Source organism: Squalius cephalus (assembly GCF_949319135.1).
Source record: "Squalius cephalus genome assembly, chromosome: 15".
Taxonomy (NCBI): domain Eukaryota; kingdom Metazoa; phylum Chordata; class Actinopteri; order Cypriniformes; family Leuciscidae; genus Squalius; species Squalius cephalus.
In genome coordinates this window covers 9611439-9636072 of record NC_137136.1, presented here as the reverse complement: position 1 = coordinate 9636072, position 24634 = coordinate 9611439, and the positions used below count along the sequence as shown (strand labels likewise).

General features: G+C 37.1%; 2 protein-coding genes across 2 annotated transcripts; one reads left to right on the top strand and one right to left on the bottom strand.

Moving 5' to 3' along the window:
• Positions 1-697: 697 nt before the first annotated feature.
• Positions 698-4252, bottom strand: tmem74 (transmembrane protein 74). Its single transcript, XM_079894881.1, has 2 exons — positions 3716-4252; positions 698-2565 (listed from the first exon to the last, which is right to left on the bottom strand). The coding sequence occupies exon 2, from the start codon at positions 2504-2506 to the stop codon at positions 1664-1666; it is 843 nt and encodes a 280-aa protein (XP_079751007.1). The 5' UTR covers positions 2507-2565; positions 3716-4252; the 3' UTR covers positions 698-1663.
• Positions 4253-11083: 6831 nt separating this feature from the next.
• Positions 11084-15570, top strand: trhra (thyrotropin-releasing hormone receptor a). Its single transcript, XM_079894880.1, has 2 exons — positions 11084-12575; positions 14075-15570. The coding sequence occupies exons 1-2, from the start codon at positions 11799-11801 to the stop codon at positions 14504-14506; spliced, it is 1209 nt and encodes a 402-aa protein (XP_079751006.1). The 5' UTR covers positions 11084-11798; the 3' UTR covers positions 14507-15570.
• The last annotated feature ends 9064 nt before the right edge of the window (positions 15571-24634 follow it).

Below are 24634 nucleotides of genomic sequence, written 5' to 3'. Positions count from 1 at the left end.
AACTTGAAGTATTCTTATTTTTCATAGGGAAATAATGTATAAATGACAAGTTAAACATTCGTTGAAAAATAACAACAGTCATACTGCAATAGAAACCACGGCATACTATACCTCAGGTGACTTATTAGCGTCTATTTTGTGATCAGTATGTGCTCTGACTAACTAATTTTAATAACTGTTCCGTTTACATGCTGCCTTCAAAAGAAATTCTATTAACATTTTTAATTCCCCTTTGAGACAGCCGGTAGAACCGTCCTAGATAATGTGGGCAATTACCAGTGACTCATTAGGCCTTTCTAAAATGTAGATATTACTCATTGCGAGGAAGATGTTATGAGCAGACTAATTTTCCAGTAAAATCAAAATATTTATTATTTAACAATCAGTAAAAAGCTTACACGTTACTTTTATATTGATAACAAACGTGAAGCATCTACACCGGTTTAAGAGATAGAAAGTTTATGTAATGAGTTTAAAGCTAAAATATTTGCAGGAAAAGGCCCAATGCAACTTATGACCAGCGAATGTTTTGGAGGCCGACATTTTTTTTTCTTTGTCGTTGTGATGCAATGCAACTCTAGAAAGATGCACAAAACCAGTTCAGAGTCAGACAGCCAACTCATGATAATAAATTCAGGTGAAGTGGTCACGCTTATTGCTATCAAATAGCTATTCAAAGCAAAATGAAACACAAATTCAAGAATAATATAATTTTATTTTCATACCAGAGTGAGTCAGTTATGAGTTTTATGAACTGTCATTTATCATCAGAGTATGCACTGATAGAGATAAATAGATTTGTAATTCTTATGATAAATCTTGTGAGCACAGAAGATTTTTTTTTCTCAATTGTGTCAATACTATAGGTTCAGCTGTGTATGAGTCAGTGAAGATACAGGAGTTATGCTTTGCTCTCTCAGAGAGATGGATTTAAATTTCCAAAAGATGGCAAATCATTGTGTGGCAGCTTCCTCCATTAAATATTTATAAAATATTTTAGTGCTGGGGGGGGGGGGGGGGGGGGGGGGGGGGGGGCGCGGGGGCGGGGGGATATTAGATTTCTGCATGGCTCGTTCCACACATGAACTAACAAGGACAATGTGAGAAAATAATGGCAAAAACATCCCAAAAATACATTTTAGCAGTGCTGCAAAGGACAATGCTTTTTGAGCATCTAAATGCACCGAAGTGCTCGAAACCAGAGACTGTAGCGCTCGATCACTCCATACCATGATGAAATGGATCAAGTGAAATATTTCAGTTTTCTGAAAGAGTAAGAAAGAGGCAGTGGGATTGTCAGTATTAGCAGCAGGATTCTGTACAACCGGACTCATTTCTTTAGATAAATCAGCTTTAGTTGTCACATTTTCAGCTTGGAGATTAAGAGTTCGAATACTATCAGCAACTTCATTTAACTTGCTGCCACACAACCTGAAGTTTGATCTGTTTATCCAAAACGTAACTTGCTTTTTGACAAATGTTATCATGCTGTATATTTCTGGAGCCTGAGAAATCTGTTACGTGATACTAGGTTTTTCTGCAACAGTAAGCAGCTGTCACTGATTCAAGGTGAAAAAACAAAACAAGCTCTTTTGGCCATGCTGGAAAGGTCCACGTTATGTTGGCAGTCCAATAGAGATGAATGGAGAACTGGAGAAAAGAGTCAACTAATGGCATTGCCATTCTCCTCCTCGACCAAACTATGTGGTGGCGATGAGCGGCTGGGGCTCGATCTTGTTCTTAAATTAATCGAACCGTAGAGCTTTGCGGAGTGCTTGGAATAGGCAAAGGCTTTCCTTCTGTACATCTCACCCTTCCATATGGAAATCATTAGCAGAGTGGACAGCACCACTCCGCCTAAAGTGAGAAGGCAAAGGCCTGCGATGACACACCTGTCCAGATGCGCGCCTATCCTGGCGCTCTCGTTCTCCAGTCTTTCCATTTCGCGTGCGGAGACGTTGTCGGGGTTCACTCTGACGTCACGAGGGACCGTGTACGATATGATCACCAGCGAGATCCCGGTGATAAGGAACGTGACTGCGCTGATGAACCCGTAATCCATGGATTTCCCCGAACTCTCCGAGCTGAGATCGAAGTCAGACATCAGCGACAACTCCTGGAGGCCCTCGGGACGGATTTCGCTGGAGGAGTCATGGAGCGAAGATGCACGTCGAACACTTTTCTCGCTCGTGTCCGGGGTGGCCAACCGGAGATTGACGTTTTCATCAATGTAGGTGAACGAGGTCTCCAGCTCCTCGTCGCAGCACACCCTGACCTTCTCTGCGGGATGATGGCGGTGCTGGCCATGTTGTCCTCTGAGAGGAGCCGTCCTTGGTGCTGAATTACACTGTCCCTCACAGGCAGGCACCTTCACAGTGGGAGAAGCTTCTTCCACCGAACTGTTTAGCCTGTGAACATGAAGAGGGCTAGAAGACCAATCCAGTACCCCAGGGGGATCGGGTCTTGCCCGTCTATTATCTATGTAGAGTAACTCCACCGAGGCCATCAGATCCACTCCCACGGATTACTCTGACTTCCTGCTGCATCAAGCCATCCACACTATACCTGTAAATGCAAATTACAATAATTCAGATGAGAAATCAATTCACAAAATCTATCCTAGTGAGAGATCGACCAATATTTTTTTTCAAATAATACCAATTATTTGTACATTTAAATGGCTGATAGCCAATATGAAGAACACATTTTTTGTTATATTTCAACTTTTGAAACAATGATAACTAAATAGCATACTACTATAAAACATATTCATTAAGAATGTTTTAATAATAACAGTTTAATATTGCCCATGGCCATGTATTTTACCTTCGTTGCATACAGTTAAAATTCATATTAACTCTTGACAAACTAAATAACTATCATCACATACTATGTGACAAGCATTTTTGTAACACACCTCACTTGTGCTCACAACTGTGACTCATGGGTACTATTTACTACTCTAAACCATTTATGTAGCCTACACTACGGGTTAGCAATAATGACTGTATTTGAACGAAATCCTTCGTCTCTTTAATGAAAGACGATTAAAGTTACTGATTAGTCCTACTGCTTCAATATCCAATTAGCAAAGCAATCCGTATAAAACCCAAGATAAGCTTTAAGTCCCTTTTAAACGCACGACTTAACGGCCGACGGGGATATAACGTTAGGCACGTCACAGTAGAGATCGATATCATGATCTTATTTTTTTTTTTACAGCCGATATCAGTACAGATACTTTCACATGTAGCCTAAATGTTTGAATAACCAATATTTATATTATTTTAATTTGTCATTTAATTTATGCAAATTTGTTTTGAAATCTATCTAAATAAAATTTCATCTTTAGAATTATTACTAAAGAAAAAAATAACCAATAAACTGTAAAAGTGCGAATATCAGTATAAAAATGTGTCAAACTGATTATTGGTCTCTATAGTCGAAATAAAGTCATCAACAAATCATCACATCTGCAATAGCTAAAACGTTACACTGTTTAAGCAATAAACATCGATTTAAAACGGACATATACGCTATACAGTAGTTTTGGCACGTGTCCATCAGGCTGCATCGTTACACTCATCAATAGGTCATACAATATCCCATAGAGAAAGCGACACAAATAGGACACATTTTCCATCTCGCTATATTTAACGTTAGACGCATATCACACATTGTTTGTTTGCTATAATCAATTGTTTTTTGTTAATACCTTCTCGTCTGATGAACATTTTGGCCTCCCGGCTTCTGCACTCCACCGTTCTCCCTCCCACGCTCCGTTTTAAAGATGAACTGAGCTCTTCATAGCGAAATTACTAATTCTACTATGGCAAAGGGCCTTTCATGAATATTCATTAGGTAGAGTGACGTTTCTCGGTAATCTTCCAATTGGGAAGTGTTTGAGTATGAATATAAATAAGATTGTGCTGACGTCCCTTAGTTACCGTCTTAAAGCGAACGCTCGGCTGGTGAATTTCAATTAGGTGCTGCAGACGTTCCTTGCTAACGTTCCAATGGCGAAGCAAACCGGTTATGAATATTAACAACCAAGTCTTCGCCATAGTACGATTCGTAAATGTTCTTCCGGTATCTACGCCTCGCAGTTTTGCATCACTCTTGCGGTGTCAAGTAAATCATAACAGGTTTAAAATTGTATCGGAACCATGGGAAATCAGGTTCTCGGAAGCGAATAGTAATTATCACCACCGTGATGGAAACTACAGCCTGGGGACATTTTCTACTACGACCAGTAAGAGTCAGCGGCTGTGCTAAACCACACCTATTCTACACCATCTGCTCTGTGGTCCTTTAAAAGCTTGAAAGATTACTAGTCAGTTTGAGCAAGGTTTATGTAATCTGTTTTTAATCTGCCACAACCAGCCCATATCAGCTCATATTTTTCTCACAATACGTTTACATAATTTGTTCACATCATGTTTAGATTTAGGCTACTTCAAACATTCTCAAGGCGTAGTCAGAAATAACCCCTAATCAGCAGTTCTCCTCTAACCCTTGACAACAAACAATCAATTTTATTTCAACAGATACGTGCTATTGTGTACACTAATACAAAGGATGACTTCGGATCAAGGCCAGGCAAGTTCCTATTTAACAGATGAGTCTGCAGAGAAGTGGGGCTTACTCAGCCACAGATTAATGTCCCAGGCTGGTGGAGGCTCAGCTCAGGGAGTATGAGGTGCACAGTCATGAATTCCCATCTGTCACTGCTGGCGTTATGAACATAGGTGGAGTAGCTGTATGCTCCAGTCAGTTTGGACTATTTTCAACAGGACGGAAGTCTCAGATGGATGCACAGCTTATTTTGCTGCACACCCCTCTGAGATTTCCATACCGTCAGCGGCCAGCTGAGCCAATCCGGCATGCATTGCCAAGGACAAAATTGAGTTTCAGAGCCTTGGGTATCAGCCGTCACCTTGGAATACAGAAGCACGCTGTGGCTCGTCAGTCTATCCTCATGTTGTTTGGACCAGGTGATTACACAGGCATAGAGTGACACGTAGCCAGCTGCTAAATCACATCACACAGCAGCTACAAACCTGCAGTCACATAGCTTTGCTCATGCATCTCTATTAAATAAAGGCAAAATGAAAGGTTAAAAAGCCCTGAATAAAAATGTAATGATCGTTTCTAAACTGAAAAAATTACATTAGAATGGGATTTTAGAGTGGAACAGAACAAACAAGTGTAACGTTTGGTTCTTTGCTTTAGGGACCTGCAAGGCAGTGTGTTTCTCAGAACCAAGAGTGTGAAACCAGGTGATGGCGCTTGTCTGACAGTCTCTGCCACTGAGGTTAGTATCGTTACCCCCTTCAGCCTCAAGAAGAAATTAACTTGGAATATAAATTGACCTGTGTACCTGTTGACCTATATAGTCCAGGTGTGCATGTTATGCAAACACAAATCTTTGGATTGATTTTGAAATTTCAGATGACTATTACTGTATGACGACACGTACAGTAGCCTATACAGTTTCTGAGGTTGGTAAGATTTTAAACTTAAGTATCTTATGCTAAACATTTACAACATATTAGTATTAGTATTTAAATCAGATAAAAAATACAGTCAAATCTGTTATACTGTGAAATGCCATTACAGTTTAAAATAACTTTAATATATTTTAAAATGTTATTTAGTCATGTCAGAGCTGAATTTTCAGCATCATTACTCCAGTCTTCAGTGTCACATGATCCTTCAGAAATCATTCTCATACGGTAATTTGATGCTCAAGAAACATTTATTATTATTATCAGTCCTGTTCTGCTGTCCAATGTTTTTTTTGGAAACCATTATTACTTTGATGAATAAAAAGTTCAAATGAAGAGAATTTATTTCCTTACTGAATAAAAGTTTTAATTTCTTTAAAAATAAATCTTACTGACCCAAACTTTAAATACTTGTGTATTGCATGTATAGGACATAAGCACTCTAAACTATGATAGAACTAATTTTGATAGTTTGGCCAGTTGCTGAAAAAAAAAAGTTATACCCGGAATTGTTGGCAATTTTGTAATGCTGGAGGACACTTAGATCTTTATTGGCCTCTGTGTCTTTGTGAAAAGTACAGACAAGGTAAGCAAATCCGAGTAGGTAGGGAAGGAAGGAGCTGTCCTTGGTCCTGAGAACTGAGTGAAGACTGAAATCAGTGCTGCCCACAGACCTACACGTCACATGTCATGTGATCCAAGGTCACATGTTATGATCCAGGAGTTGAGCATATCAGGCTATATTTAGAATAGAATAGTACTTAATGAATACAGTGCAGAAGTATGCTACATTGTCACATGACCTCCAGTGTTGTAATTGTTAACTAACACTAAACCTTTTAAATTGTTTTCATTAATTGAAATAAAGCTGAAATAAAATTATATATAAATATTAGATCAACTTAAATAAAAAATAAAAAATATATATAAACTTAAGCAAATATATATATATATATATATATATATATTAGAGCTGTCAAACGATTAATCGTGATTAATCGCATCCAAAATAAAAGTTTGTTTTTACATAATATATGTGTGTGTACGGTATATAATTATTTTCTATATATAAATACACACACATGCATGTGTATACTGTGTATATATATTTATATTATATATAATTTATATTATATATAAATATTTTATATATAAATAACACATTTTTCTTAAATATATATAAGGACGTGTGTGTATTTATATATAGAAAATAATTATACTCCATACACACACATATATTATGTAAACACAAACTTTTATTTTGGATGCGATTAATCGCGAATATATATATATATATATTAAAATCCAGAAAAAAATACAAAAGCACATAACAAAATTATGAAAGCTTGAACTAAAATTAAAATGAAATCTAAAAATAAAATCTAATCCAAAAGATTATATATTAATAAATAATATAATAAATATAAATATAATAATTATGAAATAACTCAGCAGGTGGTTTTCTATTAACATCTTGTTATTTAGCATTTTTTTAATGCAATCTTGCATTAAAAAATGACAACATTTTGCAGTCAGATGATTATATTAGTCAATAAAACTAAAAGTCAAAGAGAAATCGGTTCATTCATCACGCAAATTGAAAGTCAAGTTAAGAGAACATTGTATTGTGGGGCAAGTATGTGCATACAGAAACAGTGAGCACAGTATTATACTGCAGCAATAAAGAATATGGTTGTATGCTATTCTGAATAAAGCCTCGGATAAGGAGGTGTATATCTGTAAGCTCTTTAAGGACAGGAATATTACTCTGACAAAGACCCATCTAAACTCTTAAGCCTCTTAAATACATTTAAGATATACATTTTAGGGCATGTGGAGAGGGAGCAAAGTGCTCAAAGCGAGAGATGGAGACAGAATTACCGACAGCTCTTTTAGTCATTAAACATCTTTGAAGGTCAACAAAAATAGTGACTCACTGGTATCAAAATGTTTTTATTATCATAATATGAGCTCATCCCTATCCATGTAAAATCATAAAAGAGTTGAGAATCTAAACTGTACTTAAATCATGGACAAAGAAGTAGCACCATTGCCCTTGAACAAGGTATTGTGATACATTTAATTTGATTAAAAAGTTTTGATTGGTCGATGCTGTCACCACCAACTACTACACAATCTCATTTTTCTAAAATGAACTGGCTCTCTTTGAAGCCAATAACAAGAACACACGGAATGACTAGTTTCACCTCATTGTGTCCACGGCCTTTCGGATGGGAGACATGCAGGGTGAGATGTAGAAACGGGCTCTTGTCATTAGAAAAATGAGATAGTCCTGAGTCGCAGCCAGAAATGTTATTTATTCCTTTGAGATGTCGGCTGCCAAGCTTGGAGTGGTTTGCTGGCATTGAATCTGATTAAAAGCAGAACAACATCTTTGTGTTTTAAATTCGAAAGTTTGCTGAAATCAAATTCAATTAGGGAACGAATGAATCATACAGTCCGGCAGATGATGAATTATTCATTGCATTTCCATAACAAACGATGAAATCACAGCCTTGTCTTTATGAATGCTTGTCACGCTCCCATATTCATAAACTCTTGCTTCTCAGCTTGATTATCTCTTAGATCCCTCACAGTCTTTCTAGAAGTTGGGTGATGAACCATTACAGGAAGTTAACTTTGATCAATGCAATATGGTCTCCTTTGTCTCTTTCTTGAGGAGAGATTTGCCAAACAATAGCTTCCAGATTTGATTCATCTCATTATATATACATTTTCTGGCCACAGTTTGAGTTGAATTGAGATAAAGTGGGAATGAGTTGTTATGGGATTCAAATTAAAATACAATGTAAAAATCTTCCAAAATGTGTATCTTGATTCTTGATCATACATAACTATTCTGAATCTGTTAAAGGAGGTTTAAGCATTATAGCATACTCCTAATAATGAAATGTTAAATGATAATGTGTTTTAGTTGCTTTACATTTCTCTTAGAGTAAGAAAGAGTTCTAGAATCTGCAATTAAACGCAGTTGGGGACTATTTGTGTGCTCAATCAAAATGTCCACTAGATGGCAGTGCAACACTAATCATACAAATCAGAATGTGAAAAGTCAAACATTTACATAAGGTAATGGGTGATCACCTATATGAAGATAATTTATGGATGCCAATATATTGTTCAAACCCAGCATTATCTATCTATAACTTTTAAACAAATAATAAATCAGAAAATGTGTCACATCTTGCTTCCTTTTTTCTAGCCTTGTGTTTACACTTCCAAAGCTCTAGAACGATTAAACCCCTTACTGAAATGTTGATATTTTTTAAGGTGACCATAATGGATTATGTCTTTATAGCCGTCAGATATCACCCCCTCCGAGTCATAAACTCTACAAATAGACTTGACCTTCGCAAAATGGAATAAGAGAAATGACTTGTAGCACTTACTGTCTGCAATAGATTTCATGATGCAAAATGTAGCCTATAAATAAATAAATAAATAAAAAAGAAACTCTGATAAATTCAGAGGATTTGACAGCTGTAAAGTTCCGTTATTTACTCTTCTCAAGAATATAAAGCAATCTGTGTCAAGTCTCGAGAGAGCACAAAAGCTGTCAAAAATTATGTGACATGAAAGAAACTGTCATGCTTTTGATAAAGATTTAACAACACATTAATAAATAATACTAATCTAAGTATACAAAAGTGCCTCAATCAAAAACTAAAAGAAAAACAATTGGAACTTGATGAACTGCTTAAAGTCACCACAAAGCTAACAATTATTTTTTATGGAATATTGCATTGCTAATTTGAATTTATTTATCAGTGCATAAATGCAAAGTACTGTAATGAAACTCTAGATGGTGCAGGCTGACAAGTTCTGAACTCCATCTTTTTGCAATCACATCATTTTCTATAGGACACAGCTGATTTGTTCCTTCTGTATCAGTAGCCAATGAGCTCGCTGCTCAACCTTCAAATACTTGGTCAGCATTTGCTGTAGAAGTTGCAGTGCGCCTTCAGAAACCCTCCACCTTCCCCAGCTCCACCTGTATAGATCTGCTATGGGTAATTCATGTATGCTATATTGTACAGCAGCAGCATGTCTTACTTGCTCACAGCAGTGTCATGCATGTATTGGCAGAAGCAAGTCCTGTACTTACTCTGCAGAAGCAGCAGCAATGACCAACAGCAGAAGCAGATCTATTCCACCCAGACAAAACTTATCAAAGTTGTCATATCTATGGCAAGCCGTTTTAGCTTAAATTGTACCCAGCGTTACTCGTCGTAATTGCATTTTTACTAGTAAGAATTAAATTTGAAAGCTCTACAATTCAATTCTTACTAGTAGCAATTACAATTAGAGAGCTCTCTAATTCAATTATTACTAGTAGGAATTACATTTACAGAGCTCTCTAATTCAATTCTTACTAGTAACAATTCCAATTAGAGAGCTCTACAAATGAATTTTTACTAGTCATATGGCTCCATTGACTTCCATTCATTTTTAATTACGGAGCTCTACAATTGAATTGTTACTAGTAAGAATTACAATTAGAGAGCTCTCTAATTCAATTATTATTAGTAACAATTCCAATTAGAGAGCTCTACAATTCAATTATTACTAGTAACAATTCCAATTAGAGAGCGCTCTAATTAAATTCTTACTAGTAAAAAAACGAATTAAAGATATGTATAATTGCAGAGCTCTGTAATTGAATTAAAGAGCGCTGCAGTTGCATTCTTACTAGTAAGAATTTAATTAGAGCGCTCTCTAATTGGAATTCGTACTTCAATTGTAGAGCTCCGTAATTAAAAATGAATGGAAGTCAATGGAGACATATGACTAGTAAAAATTCATTTGTAGAGCTCTCTAATTGGAATTGTAAGTAAGAATTGAATTAGAGAGCTCTGTAATTGTAATTCTTACTAGTAATAATTGAATTGTAGAGCTCTCTAATTGTAATTGCTACTAGTAAGAATTGAATTGTAGAGCTCTCTAATTGAATTCTTACTAGTAAAAATTCAATTACGATGAGTAACGCTGGGTACAATTTAAGCTAAAACGGCTTGCCATATCCATTACCATGCCAAACACTCCAAGAGTTGTCATGACAGAGCATTCTTTTGTATTTTATTTTTTTACAAAGTTCATGTGCCATCGTAATCTTTAATCAAAATATATTCCCCTCCCACTTGCATTGTCTTCTCCTCTTCTCTGATGACGTGTTTACTGGAGAAAGGGCGGGACTACCTGTCAATCACACGAGATCAACCAATAGCAAACAACAATCCAATCAATTCCCAATGGACAAAATCAAGTCGCACCCCACATTTTTTCTTTTACAAAAAGCTGCCTCACTCAGATATACATCACAATAGGGAAGAAAAGACTCGCAACTTCTGTTTCATGCTAAATTGAATGTTAGCAAAGCTAAAAGGTCTACACAGATAAAGCTGTAGCTTTTTTCCACTTCCTCAAAAATGATTTCAATTGACTTGTTTGTACAAATAATGTCACGATATGTTATACATCATAGCTCAATAATAGATTAATCCCAGTGATTTGTCTCTCATCATAAATACACAGAAGACTGTCATTAAGCCCTTTAAGACCTGTGCATCAATAGACTCAGTTAAGTGTCAATAATGGCTCTCATGGGTGTAAAACTGCATTTTGCAGGTGAAATCAAACTTGGCCAGCCTTCCTGGGCTTGGATCAATCTGTAACCTTATCATACCCCTTGAAACAAACTGCTTAAAAGCAAGCACTATCAGTTCTGATATAACCAAAGCAAACTGACTTTTAAACAAACACCATATTGCAGAGGAACATTTTAATTAGAACGTGAAATGGGCCTATTGGGGGACAGTTTAGGCGAGAAACCCATAATTGAACAGACACTTCCTCTCTTGCTTGCTTCGGCATTACGCATCGCACAACCTGCCCTTACTGACGCTCTCGGTCGCGTATTAGGGTTACCACGGTCTCAGACCATATCAGCCTGTTCAGCCCTGGGCGGTGCAACACCTCTGTCAGCTCTCTGCAGTTATCCACACTAGGGAAAGGATTTTTATATATCACACAAATTACCACGGACACATTCTTGGCTTCGCACCAAACGAAACTGCGTTAATACTCATCTCTGAGGTCTAAAGCCTGCTGTGACTGGATCGTGTTTTTTTCCAGAAAGACATTTAAAACGGACATTTTAACTTTACTGAATTTTCTTTCTCTGGAATATTGAAATATGACCTTTTTTGTGCGCGTCCTGGAGAGCTGAAAAGTGATTTCTGCGGGAAAAAAGGAAACAAACAGAAGTGGAGCATGGATAACGGCACTATATTCAAATTTAACAACAACACTACTTCGATATGGACTGATTATACTGTCGAATACAAGGTCGCGAGCATCTTATTAGTGATCCTTATTTGTGGAGTTGGAATTGTTGGCAACATTATGGTCATTCTTGTGGTCTTAACGACCAAGCACATGCGTACCCCAACTAACTGTTACTTGGTGAGTCTTGCCGTTGCCGACCTCATGGTCCTGACGGCAGCGGGGCTGCCCAACATCACCGAGAGTCTGTTCGGCGGACAGTGGGTGTATGGATACGCCGGGTGCCTCTCCATCACTTATTTTCAGTATCTGGGTATCAACGCGTCATCCTGCTCCATCACAGCCTTCACCATTGAACGCTACATTGCTATTTGCCACCCGATAAAAGCGCAGTTTATGTGCACCCTCTCCAGAGCCAAGAAGATCATTGTTCTCGTTTGGGTTTTAACTTCCCTCTATTGTGTTATGTGGTTTTATCTTTCCGACACGACAGAAGTCGTTTTTGACAACGCTGTCCTCGTGACATGCGCCTACAAAGTATCAAGAAACATGTATTTGCCAATATATTTCACAGACTATGCGGTGTTCTATGTTATCCCTCTTTTGCTGGCCACTGTTTTATACGGATTTATCGCAAGAATTCTTTTCCTCAACCCATTGCCGTTGGATCCCAAGGAAAGTCGAAGAAACTGGAAAAAGCAGTCGTCCGTTCATGGGAACTCCAGGAGTTCCTCCAGCAGCACGACTGCTGCTTCTCGGAGACAGGTAAAGTGTTGATTTTAACGCATAACTTTGTGCGTAATTGTGCGCATGGGGAGCCTGCGGTATAAGTTCTATAGCAGCATTCACTGGTTTGGAATGTGAATACATAGGCTAAATAAATAAATAAATGTATTTCTTATTAGGCCTACATCTAGGATAACAGCAAATCTGAAATAAATGTAAAAATTCTTGCAAAAATGTTGTTCAAAGTCTTCAAAGACGTTTTAGAGACGTTTTTATAAATGCACTTAAGCAATTTTGCGTCTAGCGATCAGAATTCCTTCGAGATTTTGATCGCTATGTTTCTGATTCGCTAAAAAAAAAAAAATCTCATTCAACTCATTAGATTAATTTGGGAATATAACTGCTCTGGTCGCGATGTGTGTTTTAAAAGAACCGATTCATTAGATTCATTCTTTCGAGATTCGGAATACATTGATCATACTTAATTTACACTAAAGAGTCGGTGCATAAGAGTCATTTTTTCGGGAAACGGACTACGCAGGTTGCGCTGCAGATTCGGTAGCGGTGTTTTGGTAGTGAAACATTTGTGATCCCGAACCGGAACACATCAGTCGTTTGCCAGTTATTTAAAAAAAAAAAAAAAAGATGTTTTGTGACGGCTCACGGCTCACATAGCCTTGAGCAGGTAAAGCTCCAAATGCGTAGTGAAGCCAGGCGCCATCTGATGAACTCGGAGCGACTGCACTTGTGTTGTTTTTGTGTTGCCCTAGGGCTCTTTGCCTGGTTGTCCAACATGGAGAGAAATATAGCCTCTGATGACCTTTATAAAACCAGTCTTTAAGCTATGAATTTGCTCAGGCTCTACAAATGTGTTTTCCATAAATTAACCATGACATGTTATAGTGTGTTAACAGATTTGGCAACAATTTGGCAAACAATACAACAGCTGTACCGTGATAATCATGTTTATACTGTTGCAAAAGGCTAAGACTGAGTGAAAAATTAAAATGAGCATGCTTTAATTAGAAAACAGGTATCCTGTTAGTTAACATGTCACCCATTTTCACAGACATTAACACTTTGACCTTAAACGTTAATTAGTTGCATTGAAAAAAAGAGCAACATAAATTTTGTAAAGTTATTAATGGTAGCTATATAAATGCAAAACAGCAAAACCCATATTTCACTTAAACACTGTTGAGGCTTTAAATATAATATAATATAGGTTACACTTTATTTTAAGGTGTCATTGTTACAGTGTAATTATATATGTAAGTACTGAGTAATATTAAGCAACTACTTACTATAGGGTTAGGGTAGGATTAGGATTTTTGGTTGAGGGTTAGTTGCATGTGATTATGCATAATTTACTGTTATTACTATGGTTAGTACATGTAGCATATGTAACAAGGTCACCGTAAAATGAAGTGTTACCTTGAGAATGAGTTTAAAGAAGATTTTGGTTTAAAAAATGCAATTATGAGGGATCAGAGAGTTGCATACATAACTAAAAACATCTGTCATGCTGTCTGCTGTAGGTGACAAAGATGCTGGCAGTGGTGGTGATTCTCTTTGCTTTGCTGTGGATGCCCTATCGGACGCTGGTGGTGGTCAACTCCTTCCTCAAGGACGCCTATCTGGACACCTGGTTCCTCCTGTTCTGCCGTCTCTGCATTTACATGAACAGCGCCATCAACCCTATCATCTACAATGCCATGTCGCAGAAGTTTCGCGCCGCCTTCCAAAAACTGTGCCATTGCGGGCCCCAGCGCTCCGAGAAGCCCCCCACTTACAGCGTGGCCCTCACGTACAGCGTCATCAAGGAGACCTCCAACGGAGAAAGCCCAGACCACTACACCACAGAGCTAGACGACATCCGCGGAGCCGCCGAAGAGCTCCTGCCCGAGAGGAAGAGGTTGTCATTTAAAGAGTCCTCTCCAGCTTGTAAAGGCTCATTGGCAAATGCTTAGCTCCTTGTTGGTTTGTGTTGATTAGGTTGCTTAATTTGCAGTGTCAGCAGTTTCACAGTGCCTCAGAGTAGCCTGGAGTGGTGGCCACATGAAAACAGCATTTTGACAATCACAGACTTTAATTTGCAGATTTGAAACAAAGCAGATTTATTTATAACTTTCCAAACTAGAGTATGTTGGCTGAAGACCAAAATAGGCCCCATTCCAGTCCTGTGCAGGTGCCGTAATGCTCCTAAAGCTATCATGGACAGACAATTGAATGGTTGATTGAACATGAAAGGGTGATGGTAGATTTGGAGGTGATTGAGTGTGTGAGCTCAGGGGTGACTTCTACTCTGATGATTTGTGGACTCCAAGCACTACCACTGTGGTCACTGTGGCAATAACCACATGCATCACTGCCAAATCATCACTCTGGAAAACTTGTTCCAAGAACGGGTGTCAAATTGATACTCACACTGCACTCTGAAAAATTGGACAGTTGATTACTTCTCGGTTTCAATTGTTAGCTCAGCTTTACAATTGTGACTCAAATGTATCCTGCCCAATTTCTGCCCAAGGAGTATAAAATGACCCGAGTCTCAAATCATAATTTTACACCTAACCCTGACACTAGATTTAAGGGTGTTGCAGATTCAAGTCCTGAACTTTAGCATTTCATCATAGTTCATGTTAGTTAATACATTAACTAATGTTAACGAATGAGACCTTATTGGAAAGTGTTACAAGTTTATGCTGTAACTACCTTGTTTTAATACCTTGAAAAAAAAAATGTTTCAGCTCTCTATCTGTAGTTTTCAGTAGTTGGTTGCTGTAAAATACCTGCGTGAACATGGATTGTAATGTGAAATCTTAACCTAACAACTAAAATATGTTTTTCTCATAATCAGTGAACACTTTATATGATGAAATGTACAGCTGTTGTGATGTAAGCAAAAAAAAAAAAAAGTATATGGTGGTAACATTTGTTTTGTGTTTAAACTACCTTTCTTGCTGTTTTAAAACATGTTTTGTATTTGTATTTTGTACAGTTGTTGTTTAAAATAAAGTAATAGCTATTTGGGAAATTCCTCTTGATTTCATTTTTAAGGTTTAACATCCTCTAAATGTGATTGAACACACATATAATGCTAATGTTTATCTCAATAAACATTTCTACAGCAATCCTGCAACATAAAATCCAATCAAATGGATTTCAGCTCATTTCCTTTAAATCATCACCTGGATATTGGGTTTTGTCACAGATTACGCAGTGACAGAAAAAAACAGCCAAGCTGTAAAGTTGTTTATGTTTGAGTGTCCAGGTCAAACCACCTTTTAGGCCCGTCCCATTGCAGAAGCAGCCCTGACTCTCGCTAAGCTGTCAAGTTCATGGAGCCTCTGACGCAGGGCAGATGCTCACCAGAAGATGGACGTAGAAGATCTAGAGGAAGAGCCCAGACATTTATTACCGTTCCCTCCAGCCCTCTGATTACAATAAATCATCACTCCAGAAGTGGGTAATCAACAAAGTGATTTATGAGGGGCAATAAATTAAAGAGCACTAACAAGCATTAGAGCATTTCTTACCACACACTGAAAATTGGAGTAATGACGCTGAAAATTCAGCTTTAATAGGAATACATTTTTCATTCACTATTAAGTAGTTGCTAATTAGCATGCATATTACTAGCATATTGGCTGTTTATTGGTAAAGCACATATTAATGCCCTTTACTCTACCTCATACCCAAAACAGTGAGGGTGGGAGACAAAATTTACAATATATATCTCACCTTCTGTTAATGCTAACTGCTGTCCCTTTTATTTATGGGGAACAAATTAGTAAAAGGTATTATTTTCGCTGTTTTTGACCCATGCAACTTCCAAAACAAAACTAGCCAAACTAATATAAAGTTTTTGTTTTTTTAAAGTCAAGTAAACAGTCATTAATAAAATAAGAACAATTGAACAAATTACAACTGATACCACATATAAAGCAATAGAACAAAGACACAAATGAAATAAAATGTGGTTTAAAATCAGGTATAGGTCTAACAGAAGACATCAGAAATGGAATAATCATATATTATTTTCACTGTATAAATTAAATATACAAAAGTTGTTCAATCAAGAGCAATGAGTGTTATTCTGTGTTTTGTTCTTTGATTAACATTAATGATACAGCAGGTGTATTAGGCTGCTGTCACTTTAAGACCTGACGCAAATCCGATTTCTCCCAGCTCTTTACGTTCAAGACCTTCATTTAAGAACCTGCTTACGAGGATACTCACCAAAAACAGCCATTTTGACAATTTTGTGTGGGGTTTATTTTCAGTTGAAGCAATATATAAATATTAATTGCACATTTTTTCCCTGTTTATTTATGTATTTATTTGATTGTTCCAATGAACTGTGGCATAAAAGGAATTTCACAGCATGGCTTCAATTAGCCTACATACATTTTTACCTTTTTACTGTATTTTTGATCAAATAAATGCAGCCTTGGTGAGCATAAGAGGCTTCTAAAAAATAACATTTTAAAACATCTTAATTCCAAACTTTTGACTGCTATTACTTTTCACACATTTGATTCCGTCTAATTGGTTACAAGAGCCAACTGGGTTTCTGCATCAAAACTCATTGGCTTGTGTGCCTGGAGCCAAAAAGACACAAACAAATGAATCCAGCATTTGCCCTGAGTTGAATGTGGTGAGAATGAGAGAACGTTAATCTCAACCAAAGGTCTCTTGACACAAGAGTCAACAAAAGAGCTGAGCAGGACAGGGGTGATTAGTGTAAACAGCTACAGCCCAGTTCAGCCTCATGCACTTATGTCAACACTTGACAGTGGAGATAACCGTACACTCCTCTTCTATTTTAGGATGCTGCATTGTATAACATCATAATCTATACTGGAATACAAAGAGTCTGAAACACTCATTCAATGCATGTCTAGAGAACATAAGGACGATCTGTGTGCATCTGTTTGGCATGCTGACAATAATCCTTTTTCAGATTTTACAAGGATAAACACATTTCATTAACAGCTGTTTTCTAAAATCTTCAGCAAACATGAACTGTTCAGAAACAGTCTGTTTGCTACTGTAAATGAGACAAATTATGAAAATCAATGTTTTAAACTTCCACAGACCACATAGTGGAACACAGAACAATAGACAGAGAAACCCGTTGCTTGAGGCTTGTACAGGTTTCCAGTCCAAACTACACAAAAACATACCGCAGTGACGGCGCTCAGATGGAAATGTCAACTCTCCATGTCTAGCTTGACAAACTTAACATTCAATTATATGTGACTGGAAGTGCAGTTAAATTATTGTTGGCCTCGTGTTTTTTTTTTTTTTTTTGTCAAAAATACAACACATACCAAGTCATGCAGATAGACTGAAGAACATCTCAGTTGGTAAATATTAAACATTATTCATAAATGTAGCTAAAACAGGGGATCTTCAATATTGCTTATAGCAATGTCCTAAAAAAAAAACAGGCACAATTCCAATATTTTGAGACCAAATTTGGAAATATAAAATTGTCCTAGAATGGTGTTTTTTGGCCTGTCTCACCTCAGAGACAGCAAAATACATTTTTAAAAATCATCTTCTATTGGATTCATAATCAATTAAACTATTTTAAAATAATGAACTAATTTTAATTACAAAAAACATGGCAGTTTGTGCACAATCTGTTTGCCACATGATTTTATTTTTTTTCCTTTTTAACATTCCACAATAAAAATAAAATGGCTCATTGTCATTGGTCTGTACACTAAAAACCTTTGTCAGTTTTGATATTTATGAGTTTATTAAAGGGATAGTTCGCTTAAACATGAAAATGTCATCATTTACTCACCCTAATGTTGTTTCAAACCTTTCTTTCTTCTGATGAACACAAAATAAGATATTTTGAAGAATGTTGGTAACCAGACAGTTGACGGCACCCACTGACTTTACTAGTATTTTTTTCCTATAGGGAAGTCAATGGCTACCGTCAACTGTTTGATTACCTACATTCTTTAAGGGATCCTATCCCTTTAAGCGAAGAATTACCACTGAATTGACAATTGAACTGACACTAGTTCAACTCATCAAATGAGCTGACAAGGGGTGACACACACATACTGTGTGCACTCACAAAGATACAAAATGTCACTCACTCACTAACTTACTGAAGCATTAGTGTTATCTCTGCCTGTTGTCTTACTACACTGCTCAAAAAATAAGGGAACACTTAATCATCACAGTACAACACAAATTCAGTTAAACTTAATGGATATCAGTATGTCCAGTTAGGAAGCACACGTGTATGAATCAGTTCCACCTGCTTTGGTGCAAATGAAATGGGTGCACTGGAAAAGCAACAGCAAGACCACCCCCAAAAAGGGAATGGTTTTGCAGGTGGTGGCCACAGACAGCTTCTCTTTCTTTATCCTTACTGACTGATGAGTCTTTTTTGTTAGGGTCCTTGTCACTACTTTTAGCATTAGACAGTACCTGCAACCCAATCAGTTTGCACAATACAGATCCTCCAGAATGGCACATCCATAAATGCCAACAAGGAGTTTTGTTGGTTCTCCCAGAAGGTCTGCCATTAGCACCCCGTTCACTACGCAGATGAGAGCAGGTTCACACTGCGCACGTGACAGACGTGAAAGTCTTAAGATGCCGTGGGGAACGTTATGCTGACTGCAACAACATCCAGCGAGACCGGTTTGGTAGTGGGTCAGTGATGGTCTGGGGAGGAATATTTTTGGAGGGTCACACAGACTGTTAGGTACTGGGATGAAATCCTCAGAGCGATTGTCAGACCTTACACTGGGCACAGTGGGCCCTGGGTTCCTCCTGGTGCATGACAACACCCGGTCTCATTTGGCCAGAGTGTGTAGAGATGAAGGCATTGATGCCATTGACGTTCCCAAACCTTAATCCAATTGAAAACCTCTGGGAGATTATGTATCCGAGCTTCCGAAACTGCCAAGTAACATCACAGACTGCCCAGGAGCTCACTGAGGCCCTGATCCAGGTCTGGAAAGACATCCCCCAGGACACCATCCACCATCTCATCAGGAGCATTCTCCTCATGTGTTTTTTGACCAACCTGAGCTACCCTTTGACCACCAATCTTTCACATGCTTTCATTTCATTTTATTATGGACGGGACGGTATCTGATGAAAACAATAAAATTAATAAATAGAGCCAAATCGCGGAATCTTTAATATCAGTAGGTAAGATACTTGTCTAGATGTCTCTGCTCACTTATGTGGGTTTATTACAAACAGCCACTTCTAAACTTAAATGTAAAAAGGATTTTAATATTACATTAAAGTTATATCAATAAGAAAGTAATTAAAAAACATACTGTATAATGCACGTAAGCACAGCAGATGACCTTCACTGCCAGCACACACACACATACTCATAAACTGAGAAATGCACCAATCTGATGGGGCATGTTATATCTCAACCTATAGAAGGTTAACAACACCCTCTGTATATTTCAGTGTATATACGTTACACTCTATTATTTAAATTGGGTTGCATTCTGTTGCACTTACCTCTCTTTTCATGTGCAATCATGCTGTACTTACAGTGCAATATGCTTGCACTGGTTTTGTGAGTATTGTTTTATATTGTATTTGCATTGTCTTGATTATGGCATATTGTTTATTGATGTATTGCACTGTATATTGGTCATTATCGTATTGTTTCTATTCTACTTAAATTGTATTATTTAAATTAAATGTTAGTCCGCACAAGCTATATGTGATGGTACCATAATGATTGCATCAATTTCGCTATACCTTTGTATAGTGACAACAAAGAATCTTGAATCTTGAAACTTCTGTAATGCCCACGTCTAGTAAACACACACTCCCACCTCTGTACTAAACAAAAAGATGTTACTCCCATCCGAATCTGAACATGAAATCACAGACATCAGGTGATAAGAACTGTAATTCAAACCACTTTTAGAAAACTAGTCCCATCCGAATAGGGCTTAAGCCAAAATGTATTTCCTCTCTCATGTCTGTGATAACCTATTTCAATCTTATAAGAAATAAGAAATAATTCTAATATATAGTGGTACTTTGGGGCTATTTGAGATTTAAGTATCAATATTTCTTAAATACATCACATTAATAACAGGCTTTCAAAGGAAATTCTAAAAATATCTAAAGAACAGTTTATAGCAATGATCTCATGCTTATGAAAAAGAGAACCTTAAATGGTGCGGCAATCACTGCACTGATATCACAAGAGCAACAAAGTGAGTCGAGAACATATAATAATGGCGGTCATTGGATTGCTGTCTCTGATTGGCTTTTGTTAGCCAAGTGAAAAAGTGCTATTCAAACTTATAGACTTGATACTATCGATACTGTCTTCACCCAATTCACTCTTCAAAGTTACTTTGGAGTGCTGCTGTGAAAAGAGACATGTGTGTGACTATTGACCTTTAAGGTCATTTTAACCGTAACCTGTAAAAAAGATATACCTGGACCAGACACTGACATCAATGGATGTATGAACAATTGCACTTCAAGGAACTTATACATGATGCATTATACTACCTGTGCTGCTTTCAGATAGAGTAAGTTCAGTAATGAACTGAATGACAAAGAAGTCAGTTATCGCATGATTTACAAATAGACCCTGGGAACAGTCCAGGTGTGCTCAACCCATGGAACCGAGATATATTATTTGCTGAATCAAAGACAAAATTGCTTTAGCATATAAAATGATCAGAAATTAGCTTAATGTGCCTCAAGTAATTGTCAACGCATTTTTAAAGTAAGCTTGTGCCATTATGGTTGGGGGAATTAAGCAGCAAACATTCTCTGTGGATTATCTTACAGTGTGGCATGCAACACTTCATTCAGTGTGCTTATAATATACTGTAGGATGGGAGATTGAGCAGATGTTTCTGCCCGAACTGTGCCTAAAATTAATGGTTAACCTCTATCATTCCCACGTTGTAATGAATGAACAGTAAAGCCGCATTGGCATTCACAAATCTCAAGCCAGTGTTGCTAGGCAACAATTATTTATATCCGTCAAAGCTCAAGTTGATGGATTTCTTGTGGACAGCTGAGGAAGAAACCCAGTGGAGGAAAATAACTCATTCGAGATGGTACTGATAGGTTCGTTCAGGTGAAAGCCACATCATGAATGGACAAATCCGATAAGACATGATTCTACAGATTAATCAAATCACACTTTGGTTAAATCTTAGTATCGCTGAAAATTAAATTAAACCCAGAATATACAAATAAACCACCTTTGGCTATTTAGCACAATGGCATTATAAAAAATAATCATAGTAACATTTGCAGTTTCCAGCATTATTTGTGAAACTGACTGACTCAGACTAAAGGCTAAAGATACAACATTTAATTTAGATGTATTCAGAAAAAAACATGTTTTAAACAAAAAGCTACAAGTGTCTTATGAAAAAGGTTTTGCAGAACAAACAGTCCTTGAAAGAAGGGGCTCAGGCTTAGTATAACATGACATCTCTTACGATAAGGTAAGTTGCGCTGTAAATCTCTCAACAGAAAATCTGTATTTTCAGCAGTTTGAACAAAAATCTTATTTTTTAAAATACTTTGTGATCCCTAAAATGAGGGATCGACATTAACGCTTGTCGGCTTGTCCGGGACAAGTAGATTTTTTGAAGGGACAAGTAAAAGAGAATTTTCCTTGCCCGACCGGACAAGTAGCCTGATTACAATGTACTGAGTACAGTAGCCCATTCCTAAACAAATGCCTTATTCTTGAATGAATCAGACATTTCAACAAATCATTTGAAGGAATGACTCATTGACTCGCTTATTAAAGGGTAACTCTCGCCAAAATTGAACCTAGGCTCTTTTTGTTAATCTACCCGAGTCAAAGTTTCGTGTAAAAGCATAATTAGAATGGAAACGGCACTATTAAGATTGACTGTATTTTCGTTTTAGGTCAAATTGCCTTTTGAATGGGAGTGCTTGGGGCACTACTATGATAGCATCAAAATCGCTATTTTTAAAACACTAAGAAGGCTCGACACAACATAAAACTGTGCTTGAAGTATCACCAGGGGCTCTACACATGAACTTGAGCATAGACAACATTGTTTGTGTACACAAAGTTTACTAAAAAGAAAGGTTTTGTACGACTCACTTTATCAGTTAGTGTTTCCGGTGGCTGGAATTTTGTCAGTCAAAAGTAGTCGATCTCCGAATGCAACGTAATGAACTGACTTCATATGAGGAAATGTCATGAACTTGTAATTTCAATGAAAAGCATGATAACTTCAAAAAAATCCGTGAATTTATATGGAAACAAGCTTTAAGAGCTTTCCATCTTTACTCTCCTGTTGCATTCGGAGATCGACTACTTTTGACTGACAAAATTCCTGCCACCGGAAACACTAACTAAAGTGAGTCATACAAAACGTTTCTTTTTTCCTTTCTCAGCTAAGTCTTCACCACATCTGATATCATCGTAACTGCATTCTCTCCCTGCATCGCTCACCCTCTGCACTTATAATAAATTTGTTGTTCTTCCCAACCGTGTTTGCTGCCTTCTGATTGTGACACATATTACATAACATTTATGACAACACTATTTTAATAAATCGTTATTCCAGGAAGAGTGCGTCCACAACAAGAGTACACATTTTGACAAGCACACATCTAAGGCGGTGTTGCTGACACATTGTCGTTATATTTGATTATTAAATATGTAATTTAATAAATGATCAATCACATTGACTCATTTTACAATCCTAGCCCTTTATTTAGATTAAAAACCCCTCTCATTCATTTGGTGAGGAACATAGCATTTTGTGCAGCATTTGTACACCCTGTCATGCTGTTGGCTAAATGCCACTGCATATTGCAGTATTAAGGCTAACAATTAATCAATTAATTGATCGTTAATTTAAACGACGATCGATCATGGGAATTTGTGTAAATTGACATCCCTTAACTTCCTTATATTTGGTGACAAAGAAATGCCAATAATGAATATTGATGCATAAATAAAATACATGCAATTATAGCATTTTCTGTCAAAAAGATGAATATTGATATTTGATGCATGACTGAGAAGACAGCACACCAGCTCATGTTTTACTTAATGGTTAATCATTATCCTTGAGACATTCACCTTTTGTTTGATAAACAGACACCATAATCTGAGATGTGCATGATATTATTAACTTAAAAAGACACTTCACACTCTGCTTTTGTAATTTTCAAACCTATATAATTTCCTTGAAAAAAAACAACTGTAGAATTCTGGTGGCAATGGTATCTAGTTAGCAATTTGCTTATTGTAATACGCCATTTTATAAGATAGAAAAGATTCATTAAGAATTGCAATAGACACTACATCAGATTTTACTGCAGTGTTAGTATGAAACCGTAGTGTTATACCCCTCAAAAAGCTCTTGATGCGGACAGAGATAAATAAGCCTCGAATGCTTTAAAACATTAATTTATACCTCATATTAGATCACATTAAACCTCTCATATCAAGCATTTGATCACATTACGGCTCTCATATGAAGCTATTCCACATAACTGAAAACCATTTCATATTTCATCAGTGTGTACCATTTCAAATGTAATTATCTAATACATTAGTGTGAATTATATTTCACTGGACCCCCACTGGAATCTCATTTTCCATTTTTGGTTTTGTATTCTCATTGTCACGCTGAATGCTAGATCTCCCACTGTCCCTTGTTCCCTCATGCCATGGGTTTTGGTGCGTCATAGACTGACTGATCTCTTGGTTTACACAACCTTAGTGCCTTGTGTTTTACAGAAGCCTCCTGTACAGAAGAAGTCTGAATGTGTTGAATTTTGACCTCTTTAGACTTTTTTTAGGAGAAGAGAGTGGCTTTATGTTGAGCCTGTCTCCTCAAGCTTTGAGTTATTTGCTTTGAGGTCATTCATCTGCATACTGATGAGGTCACCTATTAAAAGGTCAGCTAATGGCTACTTGACAGGTCACATCGAAAAGTGAAATTCTTCTGTCTGACCTTTACAAGAGCAGCACTAAATGTAGAGGTCTGTAATTCACCTTTAAAGTCTGTAAAAAGGAAAATAAATAGCTGTGATGTATATTTTTGCTGACGTTG